The 18977-nt window shown below is 47.5% G+C and overlaps 1 protein-coding gene across 3 annotated transcripts in view; it reads right to left on the bottom strand.

Moving 5' to 3' along the window:
- The window catches only part of DNASE1L3 (deoxyribonuclease 1 like 3), a 41315-nt gene that overhangs the window by 10248 nt on the left and 12090 nt on the right, over window positions 1–18977 (bottom strand). For 2 of the 3 annotated variants that reach the window (XM_059663154.1, XM_059663152.1), the window contains exons 2-5: window positions 9157–9413; window positions 4722–4810; window positions 1141–1227; window positions 427–539 (exon numbers count right to left, since the gene is read on the bottom strand). In XM_059663154.1, the coding sequence (XP_059519137.1) occupies window positions 427–539; window positions 1141–1227; window positions 4722–4810; window positions 9157–9294 (427 nt within the window). In that variant the 5' untranslated portion in view covers window positions 9295–9413. Of the gene's footprint in view, window positions 1–426; window positions 540–1140; window positions 1228–4721; window positions 4811–9156; window positions 9548–18977 lie in introns of those variants that run through there. The other variant, XM_059663153.1, reaches the window with a different exon arrangement.

The raw sequence follows: 18977 nt of genomic DNA, 5'->3' as shown, positions 1-18977 counted from the left end.
ATGGCATTCTGAGAAGCCAGCCTGGTGCCATCAAACTATACTGCATCTTCTACAGTCATTAGAAGTTCATATATATATTAATTTCAGAGAGGAAGAGAGAGGGAGAGAGAGATATAAACATCAATGATGACAGAGAATCATTGATCGGTGGCCTCCTGCACGCCCCTTACTGGGGATTGAAACAATAACCCCTGCATGTGCCCTTGACTGGAATCGAACCTGGGACCCTTCAGTTTGTAGGCCGATGCTCTATCCACTGAGCCAAACCGGCTAGGGCCAGGTATTAGAAGTTCTTAATGCCCTTCTCCATCGAGCATAAAGCCTCCCCAAAGATGCTGCAAAAACTCCAGGGTCACAGCTCACACTTAGGGCTGTTGCCCACTTGCTCTGGGGAGATCGTGGGCAAGAGAGGTGTGTGGGTCTCACCGGTTTGAGGTGACTGGAACCAGACCACAAAGGGCTCCCTGGAAAATACATCTGTGTCTCCATCCTGAAGGTCATGGTAGAGGTAGTTTTTCTTCACAGTCACTAGCTTTTCCCTAGAGGAGAAAAAAGAAGTCCACCCAGCTGAGTCAGCTGTCTTCTTACTTCTTTCAAGAAGTAATTATGTAGGTTCCCACGGCTTCATTGGCCTCCCGAGTGGGCTCGAGAGCTGGAAAGGATCTTTACCTTGAGAACAAGGCTCAGTCAACTCTTCTCAATGGCCAGGGTCCTTTGGGAGCCAAGGAGCTGAGCAGTACTAAGTCTCTGGGGCACCCACAGTTAATGTTCAGACTTAGAACAAATTACTAGTAGGAAGAAGGTGAGAATATGAAGTTCTGGAGTCAGCTGTGCTGGGCAACTCAGGTTTCCATCCCCGGACCAGGACTTGACTACGAAGAAGGAAGAAATCCTGAACCCCTTGACCAGGCAGCCACTGGGTTAACCAACAAATTAGGTGTTAGGAAGCTGCTCATGTTTTCTAGTTTGAAGAGTTAATACTTTGCACCAGTCCCAATTTCGAGGGCAATTACTTTTATTGATATTGAGAACTGGTTAGAGATCAAAATTTCGTTTTGAAGAAAGGGGATGCATTTTGATTAAATTCATAGCCATCATTTATACATGAACCATGTTCCAGGAAGCATAGATGATACTTACTTGTAGATAAAGGCATACTGTTCTTTATATGTCTTTCTTCCGAGCCGAGAGCTAATCTCACAGTTGTATGTTGTGGCTCTTGAATTTCTAGAAAACAAAGATTTTATATTGAATCTTAAAAGAACACATTTCCCTATTGCAGAGGTTCCCCTCTCTCCCATCTGCCTCCATGTCTCCAATGGCACCATGGAGAGTTTAATAAGAAGGGCCACCATTGGCTGGAAATGTAACATCCGCCAGGACCTTTATTTCTTGTCCTTATAGGTAGATGCTACTGTTACCCCATTTTTATCATTTGTAAGCACTAAGCTGGGATTTGAACCCAGATCCTACTCACTCCCGAATCCATATGTTTGGGCCTGTACCTGTAAGGGACCATTGAGACCATAGAAGCTTTGGGCCAGAATCAGCCCAAACCCCACTCTGGGCCATGGCTGGGGCTGCAGCTCATACTCCCTGTTGGAGCAACCTTTTCTGGTCACCTACCCAGGCACCACCCCTGAGCATTTATTGTATGCAGGATTCTTAGTCACATTTTCGTTGGACATTCTTTCCTGCTCTGAAAACCCCCAGGCATTAATAAGCCCAGAACTATAACTTCAAACCAGCTGTTGTTTATGTTCTGGAAACTGGGGATACAGCCATGAAATCCCATTGATCCTAACCCTCACCTCCCTGGAGAAACCCGACTCTCAGTGTGTTTGCCAAACCTGCTGATCACTCCGCCCTGGCAGAGCCTGACCCGGTGTTCCTCCCTCTGGCCGCAGAGAGATCTAGGGCATGTCTGACTCCAGGCATGGTCTCAGGTTCAGTTGGAAGAAAGCAGAAGGGACCTTTAGGGACCCAGTTAGACCCCACAGAAACTCCTGGGGCTTTAGCTGCATGTTCTAAGGCAGATTGGCCCCTGGAGCCCCAGGAGTGTGGACAATGGATTCCTCTGGGCTTCGAGTCTGGGAAGTTGGCCCTCATCTGATTCTGGACTGCTACGTCCCGGGTTGGCAAAATGTTAGAAATGACTCAGCTGTCAACTGCCTGAGGTCCCTCTTGGCTTCCAGGGGAAGGGAGCAAACAGGCCTGGCTCTGCCTGGGGTCCATAGGACAGTCTAGGGAGGTTGGGGGAACTGAGATAACGAGGCAGGAAGACTCTCCGGGCCGACGGGGGGAGAAGCATGAAGACCCCTTCCTCTCGGTCCCCCATACTTCTGAAAACTGACTGGAGCTGCTCCAAAGACAACGGAGGGGGCTCAGAATAGAGCACTGGCTTTGGAGTCAGACCTGACCCAGGTTCAAAAGTAGGTTCAGCCATTTGACGACTGGGTGACCTTGGGCCGGTCACTCTTCCCTGTGCCTTAGCTCCTCGCCTCTAAGAGGAACAGTCATAGTATCTACCCCACGAGGTTGTAAATGAATTAACAGGATGCCTGGCCCATAGCCAGGGTGTTGATGGTAGCTGTTACATGGTGCCCCCTGGACCATCGTCTGCCATTATAATTCCACTGCTACATGCCAGGCACATGCATGACTTAATTACATGCCTGATTTATCTTCCACATCCCAGGAAGATTGCTTCTATTGTTAGCCCCGATGAAGAGACAGGGAAAAGGAGGTTGGTCAGTTGCTTGAGCAGAACCAGGATCCAAACCCAAGTGTCTGAGCTGAGCATCGGTGCCTAAACCCTGTGCTGCAGGCCCCCTTTCCTGTCAAAGGTCAGATCCAGAAACAGAACACCTACCGAGGACAAAAAGGAGAAGCTCAGCTCCTACTCTGTGTTTTCAGATGAGAAACCGAGGCCCCGGGGGAGGGAGGGTGTGCGGGGACCGGCCCAGGGGCCGTCTGTGTCAAGGGGAATGGCCACAGCTGTTCCGCCTGGACTGACCATTCACTTCTAAACAACCATGTGAGTTTTCCTAATTACAAAAGTATAATAATGGCCAGATGCTCTGCTGCTCTAGCTGTATAGTGTCTACAAGGCTGTTTTCATTTTCTCTGTGCTTTTAAGTATGTTTAAAGTATTTCCTAAGCAAAAAGGAAGGGGAGTGTAATATTCTCACTGTAGAAAATTTTGGAAAATAGAGAAAAAATGTAGAAGAAATCCCATTTAAATTCCTTATAAATTTGTACTCTAAGATAGCCACTGTCAACATTTTGGTTCACTGCTTTTGAATCTCTTATACATTTTTTGTTGTGTTTTATTTTTATTTTTTTTACATAATTGAACTACTTGGCACATATTGTATACTTGAGTTTGTTTAATTTTATCATGTGTCTACAAAGAAACATTATATTAGAAGTTTTTAATCAGGATGCACCAGAACCATCTGGGAAGCTTATTGAAATAAAGATGCCCCTCTCACAGAAATTCTCATTCCATAGACCTGAGGCTCTTAAATATGCACTTTTAATTCACTCTGTGGTGATTTTCAGGTGGGTGGGTCTGCTGATTATTCTTTGAGAAAGAATATAAATTATAAATTATAAATATAATCCAATGTTATGTAAAACTATTTGAGGACATTATTTTTGTAATTTTTAGCTTGTAAAATCGATTCAGGCTTTTTGTAAAATGTTCAAATAATATAGAACTATCCTATATAATAAAAGGTTAACTGCAAATCGACCGAATGGCAGAACGACCGATTATTATGGCGTGCACTGACCACCAGGGGGCAGACGCTCAACGCAGGAGCTGCCCCCTGATGGTCAGTGTGCTCCCACAGGGGGAGTGCCTCTCAGCCAGAAGCCAGGCTGATGGCTGGCAAGTGCAGTGGCGGTGGTGGCGGGAGCCTCTCCCACTTCCGCAGCAGCGCTAAGGATCTCCGACTGCTGGCTTAGGCCCGCTTTCCACAGGGAGCGGGCCTAAGCCGTCAGTCAGACACCCTCCGAGGGCTCCCGGACTGCAAGAGGGCGCAGGCCAGCCTGAGGGATCCCCCGAGTGCACAACATTCGGGCCTCTAGTATAAAATAAAAAGCAAATGTCCCCCATTCCTTCCCTGGCCTCCTACACATGATCCTCCAATCACAGCCCCCAGCCCCCCAAAGTGAGCACAATTAACAGGTTGGAGCACATCCTTCCAGTTTTTCTTCTATGCCCATGCAAACTCAAACATACTCTTATTCCTCTATAATGTGATGTGATTAATAAACTGGGTTGCTCTACCTACAATTCTGAACTTGTTCTGTTCAGTTGCAGCCATCTCTCCATGCTGGCCTGTTTAGGTCTAACCTGTTCTGCAGTAAACATGCTTTATAATGGCTGCATAACATCCCGGTCTGTGGTCATTTCATATTTCCTACTGGCACCTGATCTTTCTTGAGAACAGCACTTCTCAGCTCAGCCTCTTGTCTGTTTCTTTCATTTCTCTGTCTCTGTTCTGGCTCCCCATCTGTTTCCCTTATTTTGTTTCATCATATTAAAGCTAGCTGGTTGAATGTTCTTAGAACCGTGGCTAACAGAGTTGGAAGCCACATGGACTGGTGGTCAGAGTGGGTGCTTGCTCTCACGCTAAGTCAGTTCCCTGGGGCTTTACAGGTGCCCTTGCACTTGACCTTGAACCCACAGAGGGTCTGGGCCCCATCTTTACCCATTCAGCCTCTCCATCAGCGAGGGACAGATCTGGTTGGCGCTGTCCTTGATTTCCATCAGGAGTATGATGTCACAGCGTTTGATGACCTGCAGAGAGAGAATTCCCAAGGGGTTGAGAGCACTTACTACAAATAATAAAAAACCTTTTTGGGGGGCACTTACTATGTTTTAAGTATCAAATTGGGTGCATTGCTAAATTAATTAAATTCTTGCCTAAAATAAATGCAGGGCTCCCCGAGGGAGGTGCTGTTACCGCGTCCATTTTAAAGGCAAGGAGCCTGAGGCTCTGGGAAGGGGAGGAGTGTATCCAGAGTCACCCAGCCAGTGGCAGAGGCAGAATGGGAACCTAGGCAATCCAAATCCACAGCCTATAATCAGACCTGACTTCCCACCTCTCGGCGTTCCTTGAATAATTACTATAATAATCACCAATATTCATTAAACCCGTAGTAAATGAAAAGTACCGGGCTGGATATTGAGGTATAACCACAACGATAATGACTGTAAGAGCTGACATTATTGTGAGCCTACGCCGAGCCTCACCAGCCCTGTGAATGACCGTTAGTCCCTGACGCGCAGAAGTGAACCAGCTCAGAGGCCTGAGCGACTAGCCGAAAGGCACAGCCAGCAGAGGTGGTGCAGCCAGGATTTGAACTCTGGTCGGTGTGACTATAAAGGCCACCACGCCAACCTGTTAAAACACAGCCCTGCCCTGAAAGACTGATTGATGGTCCAGAGAGAGGGACAAATGGAAACAACTAGCTACCATGAGAGGGACATGACATTTGGACTAAACAAGGCACAGCTGTAGGAATGTTGAGGCATAACTAATTCCTTCTGCCCAGACACCAAGGAAAGCTCTGAGGAGGAGAGGGCATTTGAAGGCCCTGGCAGGTGAGAAGGAGCTTAGTGGGTAAAGAATGCAGGAGAAGTTCCTTTCCCACACGATTTCCCCATTATATCTATTGACAAAAGTGGCAGCAAAATGACTAGCCCATTGGTTCAAAGTATGGACTCTGAGTCAGATGGCCTTGGGTTCATGTCGTTTTTAAAGGTATATTTTTATTGATTTCAGAGAGGAAGAGAGAGGGAGAGAGACATGGAAACATCAGGGATAAGAGAGAGTCATCCACCGGCTGCCTCATGCATTCCCTACACTGGGGATCCAGCCCACAACCCGGGCATGTGCTCAGACCAGAAATCAAACCGTGACCCCTGGTTCATAAGTCAATGCTTGACCACTGAGCCACACTGGCCGGGCCTTGGATTCATGTCTTGACTCTGTCACTCACCAGCTGTGTGACCTTGAACAAGCCACGTAAGCTCCCTGAATGCCAGCTTCTTTATCTGGGAACTGGGACAATTCCCCCTCATAGGGATTCGGTGACATAGTAGATATAAAATTCTGTCCAGCCCACGGCACAGAACAGATGCTCAGCAAACAATGGCAATATTTATCATACAGTTTTCATCTATTTTTTCAACCTAATATTACATTGTGTTTCCCTCACAGTCAAGATTCAGTTTTCAAATTCATTCATGACACATTTTTTTCTGCCCCAACTTCAGGCCAGAAAAAATATATTTCAGACAAGGAAAAATATATTTCCCCTGGCTCCATTTCCTCAGGACCTCAAGAGGAGGAGGGTCCCTGGAAGGCCTTCTCAGCCCTGTGAGACTCTCCTGACTCTTCACAGAGGGGAGGAGAGGGGAGAAGGGGCAGCGCATGGCTAGTGGTGAGGGAATCCCAGCAGGGGGTGTCATGGGTGAGCCTGGGGAGAGGGGAAGGGGCAGCCTGGAGAACTCTAGAAAAATCTGGGGCAGAAGGCAGCCTATGAAAGCCTCTTTCATGCCCCTAAACAGAGCAGCCAGCAGGGTGGGGAAGAGCCCGGATAGGGTCAGTCAGGCCTCAGTGCTCTGGGTGGCTCTGTTTTCTGATGGCCTCCACTTACAGGATGGTTTTTCAATAATGGGGAAGGTCAGGGGCCTTGACAAAGACTTCAGACATGGGTGGTGTCTGGTGTGATGGGCTGTCCATCAGTCAGCCCTCTAGGACACAGTGCCTTAAGGGAGATGCGGACTGTAGACCCCCTCCATGGAATCACCAAAGAACAAAATGTCAGCCTCTTAAGCCTGTGGTGACATTTCCCAGGTGGAGTAAGTGAGGAGGGCGACAGGGATTCAGTAGGCACCCGCTCTCCAGGGGCCCTTCCCCACGGGGAAGTGGGGAGATCATTTGCTCGCATGTCAGTTTCCAGTTGAGCCAGGGAGTCACGGTTCTCATAGGCTTGGCATGGCTGTCCTGGCTGAAAACCGACATCCGCAAGGCCTTGGGCACCATCCAAAGGGCAGGGATGAGCAGGTCTGCGAGGACCGTCTGGGCTAGAACAGAGTGTGCTAGTCCTCACTCTAATCCACTGTGCCGACTGACAGAGCGGCAGCTCCTGTCTGCGATCACCTGCCTTGTTGCCTGACTCACCTTGCCTTTGCTCAGCCACACTCCGCTCCAGGTTGTGTAAGGCCCATGTTCCTGAAAGGCCCTGGAGGCTCAGGGAGCAGAAGGGACTTTCCCAGCTCACTTAACCTGCTGCCAGGTGGGATCTGAACCCAGGCTCCTGGCATTCCCACTACAGCATGGTCGGTGCCTCCGGAGTTTTCTAAAGTAATAACACCCAGTCCTAGTCCTGGGAAAGTTTTCGGCAACCATCCCTCCCTCACTTCCACTCTCTCTGAAAAGCAATGGGAAAAATATCCTCAGCCCTAGCCAGATTGGCTCAATGGATAGAGCATTGGCCTGCGGACTGGAGGGTCCCAGGTTCAATTCCTGGTCAGGGCACATGCCTGGGTTGCGGGCTCGATCCCCAGTAGCGGGCGTGGAGAAGGCAGCCAATCAATGATTCTCTCTCGTTGTTGATGTTTCTCTCTCTCTTTCTCTCCCTTCCTCTCTGAAATATATATATTTTGGATATATATATGTATATATTCATATTATCAGGTGAGGATTAACCAAAAAATAATTAATTATTAATTAATTAACCTGTAGGATAAAGAGAGTCAACTGACTCCAGAGAAGTGTGGGCAGAGTTCCCAGGCATCCTATATAATAAAAGCCTAATATGCTAAGTGTCTGGTCATCTGGTCGGCCATTTGACCAATCAAAGCATAATATGCTAATGATATGCTAAGGCTGCTCAACCACTCACTATGATGTGCACTGATCACCAGGGGGCAGACAGTCAACCGGTCAACCAGTCGCTATGATATGCACCGGCTACCAGGGGGCCAGACACTCCCACCAGAGGGTTAGCTTGCTGCTGGGGCCTGGCCAATTGGCACTGAGTGAGATGGGTCGGACACGTCCTGGAGCCCTTCCGCAATCCCTCCCTGGCTGGCCAACCTCCCACATCCCTCCCCAGCCTGCACCCTCTCACAATCTGGGATCCCTTGGGAAATGTCAGAAAACCAGTTTTGGCCCGATCCTGCAGGCCAGGCCAAGGGACCCCACTGGTGCATGAATGTATGCACTGGGCCTCTAGTTGTTTATATTATCCAAGAAAAGTCTTATCTAAGTAGAGAAAAAGATTAGAATTGGGAGTGGGGAAAAGGTTGATGGGGTGGGGGGCAGGGAAGGAGGAGGAAAGGAAGAAGGGGGAGGGGGAGAAAAAAAGAAGAAAGAGAGAAAGAAAGAAAAAGAAAAAAAGAAAGGGAAAAGGCAGGCAGGAAGGAGGAAAGGAAGAAAGAAAGGTAGAAAGCAAGTAAAAAATCTGTGCTGCAGTGATGGTTCAAAGACCAGGCTGGCTGGCACCCCAGCTCCCCACCCGCCCACCAGCTGCACGGTGTTACTTCACCTTTCATTGTCCGTCATCTCTACATGGGGGATAAGTGTCCTCCTTCCTGGGGGTTGCGAAATGGAATCTTGTGCTTAGAGTGCTGACACGGCATTCAATAAATGGTGGTAAGAATTATAGGAGTAGCCCACCCTTACCTGAGCTTAGTGGGAGCCAGGTATTGCTTTAGGAGCTTTATATTTATCAACTAATGTGTTCTTCCAAACAGTCCTACATGGCCCTGACTGGGTAGCTCAGTTGGTTAGAGCATCGTCCTGATATGTCAAGGCTGTAGGTTTAATCCCAGGTCAGGGCACATACAAAAATCAACCAATGAATGCATAAGTGAGTGAAACAACAAATCAATGTCTCTCTCTCTCGTCAATAAATAATTAAAACAACAACAACAACGTCCTATAGGGAGGTGATAATGACACAGAGAGGTGAAGTGACTATTATAATTACTGCTGTTGTTATTGTTATAAAATTTCAAGCCAGCTGCTACCTTCCCCAAGGAGCTGACTTTAGTTCAATTCCTCCTGAGTCTCTTCAAGTCTGAAAGCAGTGGGCAGGGTCCCACGATCCTTCCCACAGAAAGGGGCTCACCTTCACAATGACATCCATGACCTTCTGGTTTTCCCTCTTGGTTTCCCCAAAGGACCTGATGTTGAAGGAGCAGATCCTGAGGGCAAGGGCGCCGTTGATGGCGAGGAGGAGAAGCAGGGCGGCCAGCGGCTGAGACATCCTGGCGCTGCTCCTGGGCTCAGGGCTGGGTCGGGGACAGCAGCGTCCCGAGAACAGCAGTGCGTGAAGTCCCAGCGCGTCTTCAGGCCGCCACCTCGTGCTCAGCAGACTTATAAAGCCTGCAGACAACAGGAATTACTGGATTCCTGGTTGCTACTTTCACTTCTCTGAGGAACTGAAGATCATGGGTTTCATTCCCTAAGGAAATGGGCTTGTCTTTTAGGATCCCCTGTTTCTGTCACTCTGGTAAGGAAATTGGCCTGCCTCATTTAGGCACCATCCCCTGCAAAGTCACTTGTATCTCCACCCGAGCCAACTCTGACATCTGGGAGCCAGCTGTGGCATCTGGTTATCTCTCCTGTGGTCCCAAAAGGCCTTGTGCCTTTTCCTGAAAATGGATAAACTTAGAAGTGGCGCGCCCCAGGGGGCACCTGGGTGATGGAGCCTCCGGTGGGGGACGGGGAGGCAGGGGCAGGGGGAAATTCTACTGTTTTCTGCCAGCACCGGGATTTGGCAGCCAGCTGTCCCTTGGCGCACCCAGGCTCTGATTCTGCAACCACTCTGATGGGCGTCATTAAGGTCAAGTCGAGTTCGAATGACATAATTTTTAAAGGCCGTTTTACTGTGTATCCTTTAACACACCAAATGCTAGCAGTGTGCTGCCAGGGCGAGCGATCCCTGGTCTGCTAGGATGGGTCAGAGAAATGTCCTTGGGCTGTTAAGGACATTTAAAGCCCCTGGAGGCATCCAGGATCCAAACGGATGTGATGTTAAAACCTGTGAGAGCCATGTGGCCCCGAGAAAGGAAGTTTTGCAAGAATTGGAGGGTTTCAGCTCAAGTAAATGGACTCCTAGAGATTTGGGCAGGAAGATCCGAAGATCTGCAAATCATAAGAAACATAAAGTTCAGTCAAGTTGGAAACCCAGGTGAGATTTCCAGACTTTGGCAAAGCAAATCCTTCTGTGAAGAAGGCAGATGATGAGCATAACTAGAAACCAGCGTTGGGATCTCTGGACCACAACCTCTTGAAGTGATGGGCATGTGGCCGTAGCCCAGGGGAAGTATGTATGTTGCCAACATACGTCCAGTCAACAGCCTGGCCAAAATCTCTGGTCAGAACACCCAGGCATTCTAAGAAGATAACCCCACATAGTACATGGAAGGATGTAAGGGTTTCCTGAGCTCCTGGTGAGCTGAATCGCCTGTCACCTATGGCCCAGACCTTGGGCCTGGGTGAATCTCTGGCGAGTGAAGCTCTGGCCAACGGGGTGGTGATTGTCAGCCTTGACAACTGGCACCTCCCAACTGGAGGAAGAATTAAGTGAGGCACACATTTTTTGTGTCTTTTAAGAAGGGATTTGTATATATGTGGTATTTTATAAACTTGTAACATTTTGGCCTATTAAATTGACAATCGTATAATGCCAACATAAAATTTGCAATTGCTGAGGGGTGGGCATCAACTTAGATTTGTGACTTTAATTTGAAACCTGAGTTAACGTACAGTTCTGGAACATTTATAAAAATTTTAGGTTGAGGCCTGGTAGCTCAGTTGGTTAGAGCATTGACCCCAAATACCAAGGTTTAGGGTTCAATCCCCGGCCCAGGCTTATATAAGCCTTAAGCAATGACTGCATAATTAACTGGAACAACAAATCCATGTTTTTCTCTCTCTCCCTCTCTCTCCCTCCTCCCTCCCTTCCTCTTTCTCTCTAAAATCAAGCAATAAAATTAAAAAAAAAAATTTAGGTTAACAGTGTTTTATAAGTTCAATTTATTAGAGCTAGAATTATTTAGTATTATAAAAAGATAGCTTTTTGTTAGTTCAGACAGTTAAAAAACTTTACAAGAAAATAGGGTACAATTTAAACATTAAAAAAAGTTTTAAAATTTTGTAAACGGGCCCATAAGCCCTTAAAAGTAATCATTTACATTTGCTAGATTCAGGGTTAATAGATGTAGCAAATAAAAATACAGAGCACGAAGTACATCTGACCTTTAGGTAATTCGAATTTAATTTGGCATCCTATACTTGGCATCCTAGCTGGCCTTATCAAAAGAATAAGAACTTTCATAAGCCGAACTGAAAAGCATGGCATTTCCCAAGGCAATCGCCACCTTGTCAAGGTCCTGGGAAGGTTTTATTTTCGTTCCCAGCGTGAAAAATCAGCTAACCTATAAGATGATCGAACGAATCTGTTTTTGCATTATTAACTTCAATAATTTAAATATTAATTTGAAAAATAAAATAAACCTCTGAAGAGTGGCTTCTACATATAGTTATTGCCCTTGAGGACTTAAAAAAAAAAGTCACATGAACAGACCGAAGAGATTGGCCCCATTCTGTAATTAGCACACTCATTGCATGGAATTGGGCTTTAAAAAGTAGCTGGGTTCTGGAAGAAAAGCCCTATGCTTCAAAAATTCCTGTGCTTCATCTCACTCACTACTCCCCCAACCTCTTCCTGTGGCGCCTCCATTTCACAGATGAGCAAACCAAGGCTTGTGCCCAAGGATACACAGCTAGCATCTGGCAGAGCTGGAATTCAAACCCAGTCGCTGACTCCAGACCAGCCTTCTCCCTGCCAAACCAGGCAGAGTCTCAGTAAGGAACTCAACGGCTAGAAGGACTTCCACTTTTTACCGCATGCACTTTGGTATTTGATTTTTTTTAAAAAAACACGCACTTATATAGTAATTAAAAAAGAAAAGTGCTAAAAGCTTTTTATGTTTAGAGCAGATTAAACAATGTTCATGCCAACGTGTCTCTGTGAAGCTAAGCTGTGGGCAGCTTGCACCCGGTTCCAGGAGTCATCGGCAACGGAGGGCCGGTGACAAGGCTGTGCTGTCCAGCTCGGCTTGGCAAAACCGAAACCTTCCCTCATCCCCTGCTGGGCTGGTGTTGGGAACTGGAGAGTGTGAGGCAGTTCCCTTAGGAGCCTGGGGCCTGGAAGGAAGGGCAGCCACTGGCCTGACCCACGCTGAACACCGAGGGGTCCTTTCTTCTGCCGCTCAGTGGCTATGGGTGGCATTTCCTGGGGGATGTACTTCCAACACTCGTCTACAGGATGCTCCTGAGAAATGGATAAATATATATATCGCTTCTTTCTGGAGATTTATAATCCACATTCGCATATTAAATGTTCTGAAAAGTTCTGAATTTTTTGTCAATGGAACCCTTTTCTTCATATAATCCCATTTAATATCTTGAGCAACGTCCACCTTGACAATTACAGGAATAGTCAGACCTTCAAGGCCGTAAGCTCAAGTTCTTGTCTTGCCAATCAGTCCCTACCAAGGAGTCCCATGCAAGTCACATGAATGGGCAGAAATGCGGTCCAAGAGTTCAGACACAGTGGCAGCCGTGGCCATGCACCCCGGGCCCTGGCGGGCAGGAGTCAGGGGGGGCCCATACACTGAGGTGCAGGACACCTCAGAATTTGAGGAAGGCAAGATGGAGATTCCAGAGGGAGTAAAGGTGCCACAAGCTGAGTCACCCAAAGCAGCAACAAGAAACAAGGGGCCTGTGGGAAAGTCCCCGATACTGGCAGGCGATGAGTCCCGTGACCCAAACAGGTGTTTCCATGCGCGAAGCTACTCTTCGTCTAACAAGGAATGAGCCCCAGCAACACTCTTCTAATGTATGCCGGTCGCTCCAGTCATCTCGTTTCACAACCAGCTGGGGTTTGGCGCAGGGGAGGTGTGTTACGTAAGGCTGCCTGAGGGAGACAGACCTCACCTTTGTCTGATGGTTTCCAGCCAATGAAGCAGGCCCGGGGTTTATTTATTTAAAAAAAAAATACATTTTATTGATTTTTTACAGAGAGGAAGGGAGAGGGATAGAGAGTTAGAAACATCGATGAGAGAGAAACATCGATCAGCTGCCTCCTGCACACTCCCTACTGGGTATGTGCCTACAATCAAGGTACATGCCTTTGACCAGAATTGAACCTGGGACCCTTGAGTCTGCAGGCTGATGCTCTATCCACTGAGCCACACTGGTTAGGGCCAGGCCCTGAGTTTAGACCTCATGCAGCATGTTCCACACAGGCCTTGCCTGGACCTCAAGCAGGTCCCTTTCTGGAAGGCAGGCCTTGGTGTGGCACTGCTCTGATGAGAACCCTTGAAACGATCTTTATCTGCCATAAAGGCAAGCTCCTTACTGAGGCCTTTACTTATGCACCTCTTCAAGGTCACATGGCTCTGCTCTCCTCTTCCTCCCCCACGGGGCTCCCCTCACACAGCCTAGCTTTCAGTTCCCACCTCAGGGCCTTTGCACAGCTGTCTCTTCCACCTTCAATGCTCTCGCTTCCTCCCATCTCGAGGTCTCAGCTAAAATGCCACTTTCAGAGACACCTTGCTGGGCCCCTCAGCCCAACAGGCTCTTTCCTCTTACTGTCTTTCATGGCCTAGTTCTTCTGTTTTGTTGTCTAATGTCTGTCTGCCTCCCAGACAGCTCTGTGGGGCAGGGACACCTATGTGTGTGTGCACCGCTTAGAACAGGTCTGGCATGTAGCAGGTGCTCAATAAATCATTGTTGAATTCCTGATATGATGCTCTGACTCCAGAACCCAGCTTCTCCACCACCTTGTGAGAGTGCTTACATGGTAGATCTGTGACAGTTTATTGAGTTTCTAACTGAAGGGCAGACTCAGCACAGTGTCTCAATCAGGGTGATATTCTGTCTTCAGTATGAACTGTGCACAGAATGGATTGCTATCACTATTTTACAGATGAGAACATTGAGAGATAAAGAAGTCAGGCCCCAGCCGCTGACTGTGAAGTGATTCAAAGGCAGGAATTCGGGTTCTCAGGATTGATTCTTTTGCCAACCCTTTCTTTACAGACTCAAAAGGGCACGTTAACTTGGACCTTGTCTGGCCAGCCAAAAACTCTGTGCTGATGCCGTTGCAATGAATGGTTAGATCTTCCCGGGGGCCTAGAGTGAGGAGAATGGCACACTGGCCTCTGATGCAAAATGTGAGCGGGAGCTAAACAACTCAACGATCCAGATAAATAACATTTTAATGCAATATTTTGAATAACCAAAATTAATGCAGAAACATCCATGATGAACAAAGTATCAACATCTTTAATAATGACAGAACCCAACCCTGAGCTTCCACGACCCTGCCTCATCCACCTCACCCTACTCCTGCCCCTGGGATCTGCAGGTCTGTGAAACCATTCTGGGCTCCCCCCAGAGTGGAAAAGCCTGTCGGTCAAAGGATGACACGGGAGAAAACAGAGCCCTCTTCTGGCTGATAGTCAGCACTGTTCCTCTCCTGGGGAGCCAAGTTCACCGTCCGTGCATCTCAGTGCTGGGACAGACCCTGTGGGCACCGCCATGCTTCTCACCCTGACCTCTCCATGAGACACCCAGGTTGAGAGGTTGAGGCAGGTCACACGCTGCCATTGAAGCCCCAGGCCACCTCTTCCTCCTGGCCACCTGCAGGGCACTGGACCCACTGCCTTTCTCGCACGGCGGTGGGCCCACTGCCTTTCTCTCGTTACCACCAGAGCAAACATGCCCCAGGACATGTCCTTGGCCAAACTGCCTTTCTCTCGTTACCACCAGAGCAAACATGCCCCAGGACGTGTCCTTGCCTCTTGGGCAGATCCTAAAGCTGACTGCTAATACACAGTAGGCCTTTCCAAGCCGACCATGAGAGGGGCCGGTGAGGAAACAGGTCCCAGAGGTGGAGGGCTTCTCACAGCTGCTGGCGCGTGGGCCTCGAGCAGGGAGCTGGCTGCCTGCCTAACTGCACAGTGTCTTATTCTTCTTAAGGGTTTGGTAGTTTCTCAGCTTTATTCTATTCATGTTGTATTTTTCAATTATTTTAAACGTGCATAAAAGTTGCAAATATAGCCCCAAACTCTTGTGTACTCTTTACCCAGACTCATCAATGAATATTTAGCCCCATTTGCTTTGTCATTAGTTTTCTATATATAAGGATGTCTCTCTTTTTTTTCCTGAACTGTTAAAGAATTAGTTGGAGACATTCTGACCCTTTGCCCCTAAACACTTCAGGGTAATTTCTCAAGGACAAGTACATTCTCTTATATAACCACAGGACAATATGAAAAGTGGAAGGTTTAGCAATTATAAGATATCATCTAATTTATGAACCTTATTCAAATTTTAACAGTTACACTAAATAATGTCCGTGACAGCAATTTTCCTTTCTGGCCCAGGATCCGATCCAAGATTGTGCATTGCCCCCAGCAGCCCTGTCTCCTTGTCTCCTCCAACCTGAGCACTTCCCCGGCTTCTCTGTTTTCTGTGTCCTTGATGCTTTCAAAGTGTACAGGCCAGTCATGTTGTTGCATCTCCCTGTTTAGGTTTGTCTGAGGTTTCCTCATGATTAGATTCGGGGAATGCGTTTGGGGCAGGAATACCACTTATGCATCTCACGGAATTTCTTAAAGGAGCTTCCCCTGGTGTTCACAGGACAGCCGGTGACTGAAACCCAGGACGCAGATTATGATTTAAAAGGCGAAAGATTTATACGATCTGAAGAGAAACCAGAGTATGCAGATTATGATTTAAAAGCTCCTAACCTCAGCACCTTAACTTTTAGTGCGTGCTGCTATTTGAGACTGCATTTGTTGATTTGGGGGGTGTTCTCCCTTGGAACAATGTTGTTGGGGTGCTAATGTTGGATCACAGCAGTAATAAAACAGTAATAGCAACTGCAGGTATTGAGCTGTATTAGGCCCCATATTACACATCGTCTTTTCATGTACTAGGCCTTTAAACCTCACTACCACCCGGGTACTACTCTTTTTTTTAAAAAATATATTTTATTGATTTTTTTTACAGAGAGGAAGGGAGAGGAATAGAGAGTTAGAAACATCGATGAGAAAGAAACATCAATCAGCTGCCTCCTGCACCCTCCCTACTGGGGATGTGCCCGCAACCAAGGTACATGCCCTTGACGGGAATCGAACCTGGGACCCTTGAATCCACAGGCTGATGCTGTATCCACTGAGCCAAAATGGTTAGGGCCACCCAACCAGTTAGGGTACTACTTTATCTTCATCTTATGGGTGAGGAAACTGAGCCTCAGGGAGGGTCCATCTGTTTGCCTCAGGTCTTCCAGCTAGGAAAGGCACTGCCAGGACCGTTGACCCCTGAGTACAAGCACCTGGTCTGTCTCCTACACCATGTCGCCCCTGGCACCTGCTGGTGACACGGACCCACGAGTATTCCAGCTTGGAACACTGAGATAATCCACGTCCCTACCCCCTGCCCCAGACTCCCAGCAAATGGGGACGTTTTCTCTCCGTATTCTGGAACCCCCTGCTTACCCAGCACGTAAGGGGCATGAGAGCTTGGGAGACACCCAAGCTGTGATTAGCAGACCTCAATAGGTTGTGTGATGTCCTCTAGGAGTCATCATCATGCATTGGGCAATTATTTAGAAATCCAACTGTTAACGTAAAAACCATTGAAACCTGTGAAGAATTTTTGTGAGTTTATTTGAGCCAAACTGTCGACATATGCCGGGAAGCAGAACCTCAAGGCATTGAGGTAATGCTCCAGAAAATGGTGGGGTTACATTTGTATTTATACATTTGCAATCAAAGGAGGGACGTAGGTGGGTTACATGAAATTCATTGGTGATAGATTGAGGAAGGATAAAGCAAAGCAAGGGAAACCCCTGGGATTGGATAAAAAGTAAAATGATGGACACATACTTAGGTGGGTGGAGGATCAATGAACATGATAGTGAAAGAATTTGTGGTATCTGTCCTGGCGCCCAGCACATTTCGTTGTGCCCCAGGGGCTCCAGAAAAAGGGAAGTTACAAGTTACCCAGACATTTCAAGGGTATGTTAGCATAGATGCAAAAAGACAGATAGGCTCAGTTAAGGTAAAGGCTGACCTTGTCAGTGAAGATACTGGCCTAGGACGTAACTGCTCACCATAACTGCTTTTAGTTAAAGTTTAATTTCAGACCATCCTTTGTGGTTACTTTAGGTCTCTGAGTTTGCAAGACTGCCATGCAGGCCTCCCCTGAGCTTGTCAGGTCAGCATGTGGCCCCTTTTGTCCACACAATGAAAACTACATCTATCCCAAAGACAAGGTGACGTGAGCAACTATGAGCAGAAGATGTCAATCCTTATCAAACAGTGACTCATGAATGAGTCTCAAGGCAGGAACCACACTCCAGGAGGAGAGTCCCCGCCACAGGCAGAACCTGCTCCAAAGTCATCTCAGAACCAGATTAGGTGCAGGCCAGTGACATTCATAACACAGGACCTTAAGAAATCAGCCCTGGAGACTTGTTGACACAAACCTGGGACTAGGGATCATCTTGCACTGTGGGTGTTTTGGAGGATTTCACTATTTACTCATTTAACAATTCACCCTACTAAGTGTGTGTGTGGGTGGGGGGGGGGGGTACAAAGATAAGTAAGACAGTTCCTGCCCTTGGGGGCTCATTAGGATGTGGGGTCTAATTGAACTAAAATTAGTTCATTGGACTTACCTTTGGATTCATAAGTTTCCTGCATCCCTGAGCTATCAGTCCACATCCATTGGCCACAGAATGGTCATGATTTTGCATGACCAATGTAAATCTTGGACTCAAACCTTATAGACCCCCATGGCCACCATATTATCTGGACTGTTGTGACTTCTCTGTGGAGTTGGGGAGGGTGACCAAGCATCTCATTTGCCTTGAGGAGGAAACTGGTCTTTGCAAGGCCTGTCAGGCCATAAAAACTTTTATGCACTGCCCTGGGGTGGGGGCCCCAGGACAGATCGTCCCATATGACCTGGGAACCCCCAACACCTGGGGGCCTTCCTATAAGCCCACGAAAGGGGGCGGAACCATATCTGCAAGACAAAGAGCCCAGCGGGGTATATATAGAAAGGCTCTCTGCATGTTACTTCACTCTGATTTGGAAATTATTCCCGGAGTCTGTAATTAAAACAGTGTTCCTCCACTTCTTTAAAGCTTTGCTTGGTTTTTCTGGGGTCTTCTGCAACAGCCTGAGACTGAGGGGGTGCTTTCAGTGTACAGGCAGGGAAAGTCCTGAGCAAATCTGGATGAATTTGTCACCATAGTGTTGGAACAGGGGCAGCAGGAGGGGAATAGGTAGGTGGGAGAGGATTAGCCAACACTCACTTGTTTACAACTTTAGTAATACTTAGAGCAAGTTTATGAAGTCAATACCATCGTACCCTTGTTTATAGAGGTGCAAACTTGTCGGAGTGGATTCTGTAAACGGCAGAGTCAGCCTCCCAGAAAGCAAATCCTGTGTTCCCAGCCCTGACTGCACAGCCTCAGAGATCACACATGTAAATGTAGTGACATGAAGTCTCAAGACTATATTTGTAATTAATTCTCAGAGATTGGAAGCTGACTCCTCTGGAAGCAGAAGTCATTGGAACTTATGTTTCTATGGAGACCAATCATATCCAATCAGGCTCACATATAGCTGCAATGGAGGGGAGCTGACGTCACTGAAAAGAGGTGCATTTTTCTTAAGGAAAAGACGCTCAGCCGCAATTTCCTGAACACCCCCCAATGCCCATTCCATCATTTGCAACGTCAGTGGAGTCTGCAAAATGTCAGTCTTACACAAGCCCTAAAGGTGCTCATGGAGCACCATGGGAGCAGTGGGTTGAGAGCATGGATTCAGGAGACAAGTCTCTATTGCACCAATCGCT

Source organism: Myotis daubentonii, chromosome 14 (assembly GCF_963259705.1).
Source record: "Myotis daubentonii chromosome 14, mMyoDau2.1, whole genome shotgun sequence".
In the NCBI taxonomy this organism is placed as follows: Eukaryota; Metazoa; Chordata; class Mammalia; order Chiroptera; family Vespertilionidae; genus Myotis; species Myotis daubentonii.
Note: the sequence above shows the minus strand (reverse complement) of the source record. Positions and strands in the feature narration are given on the sequence as shown.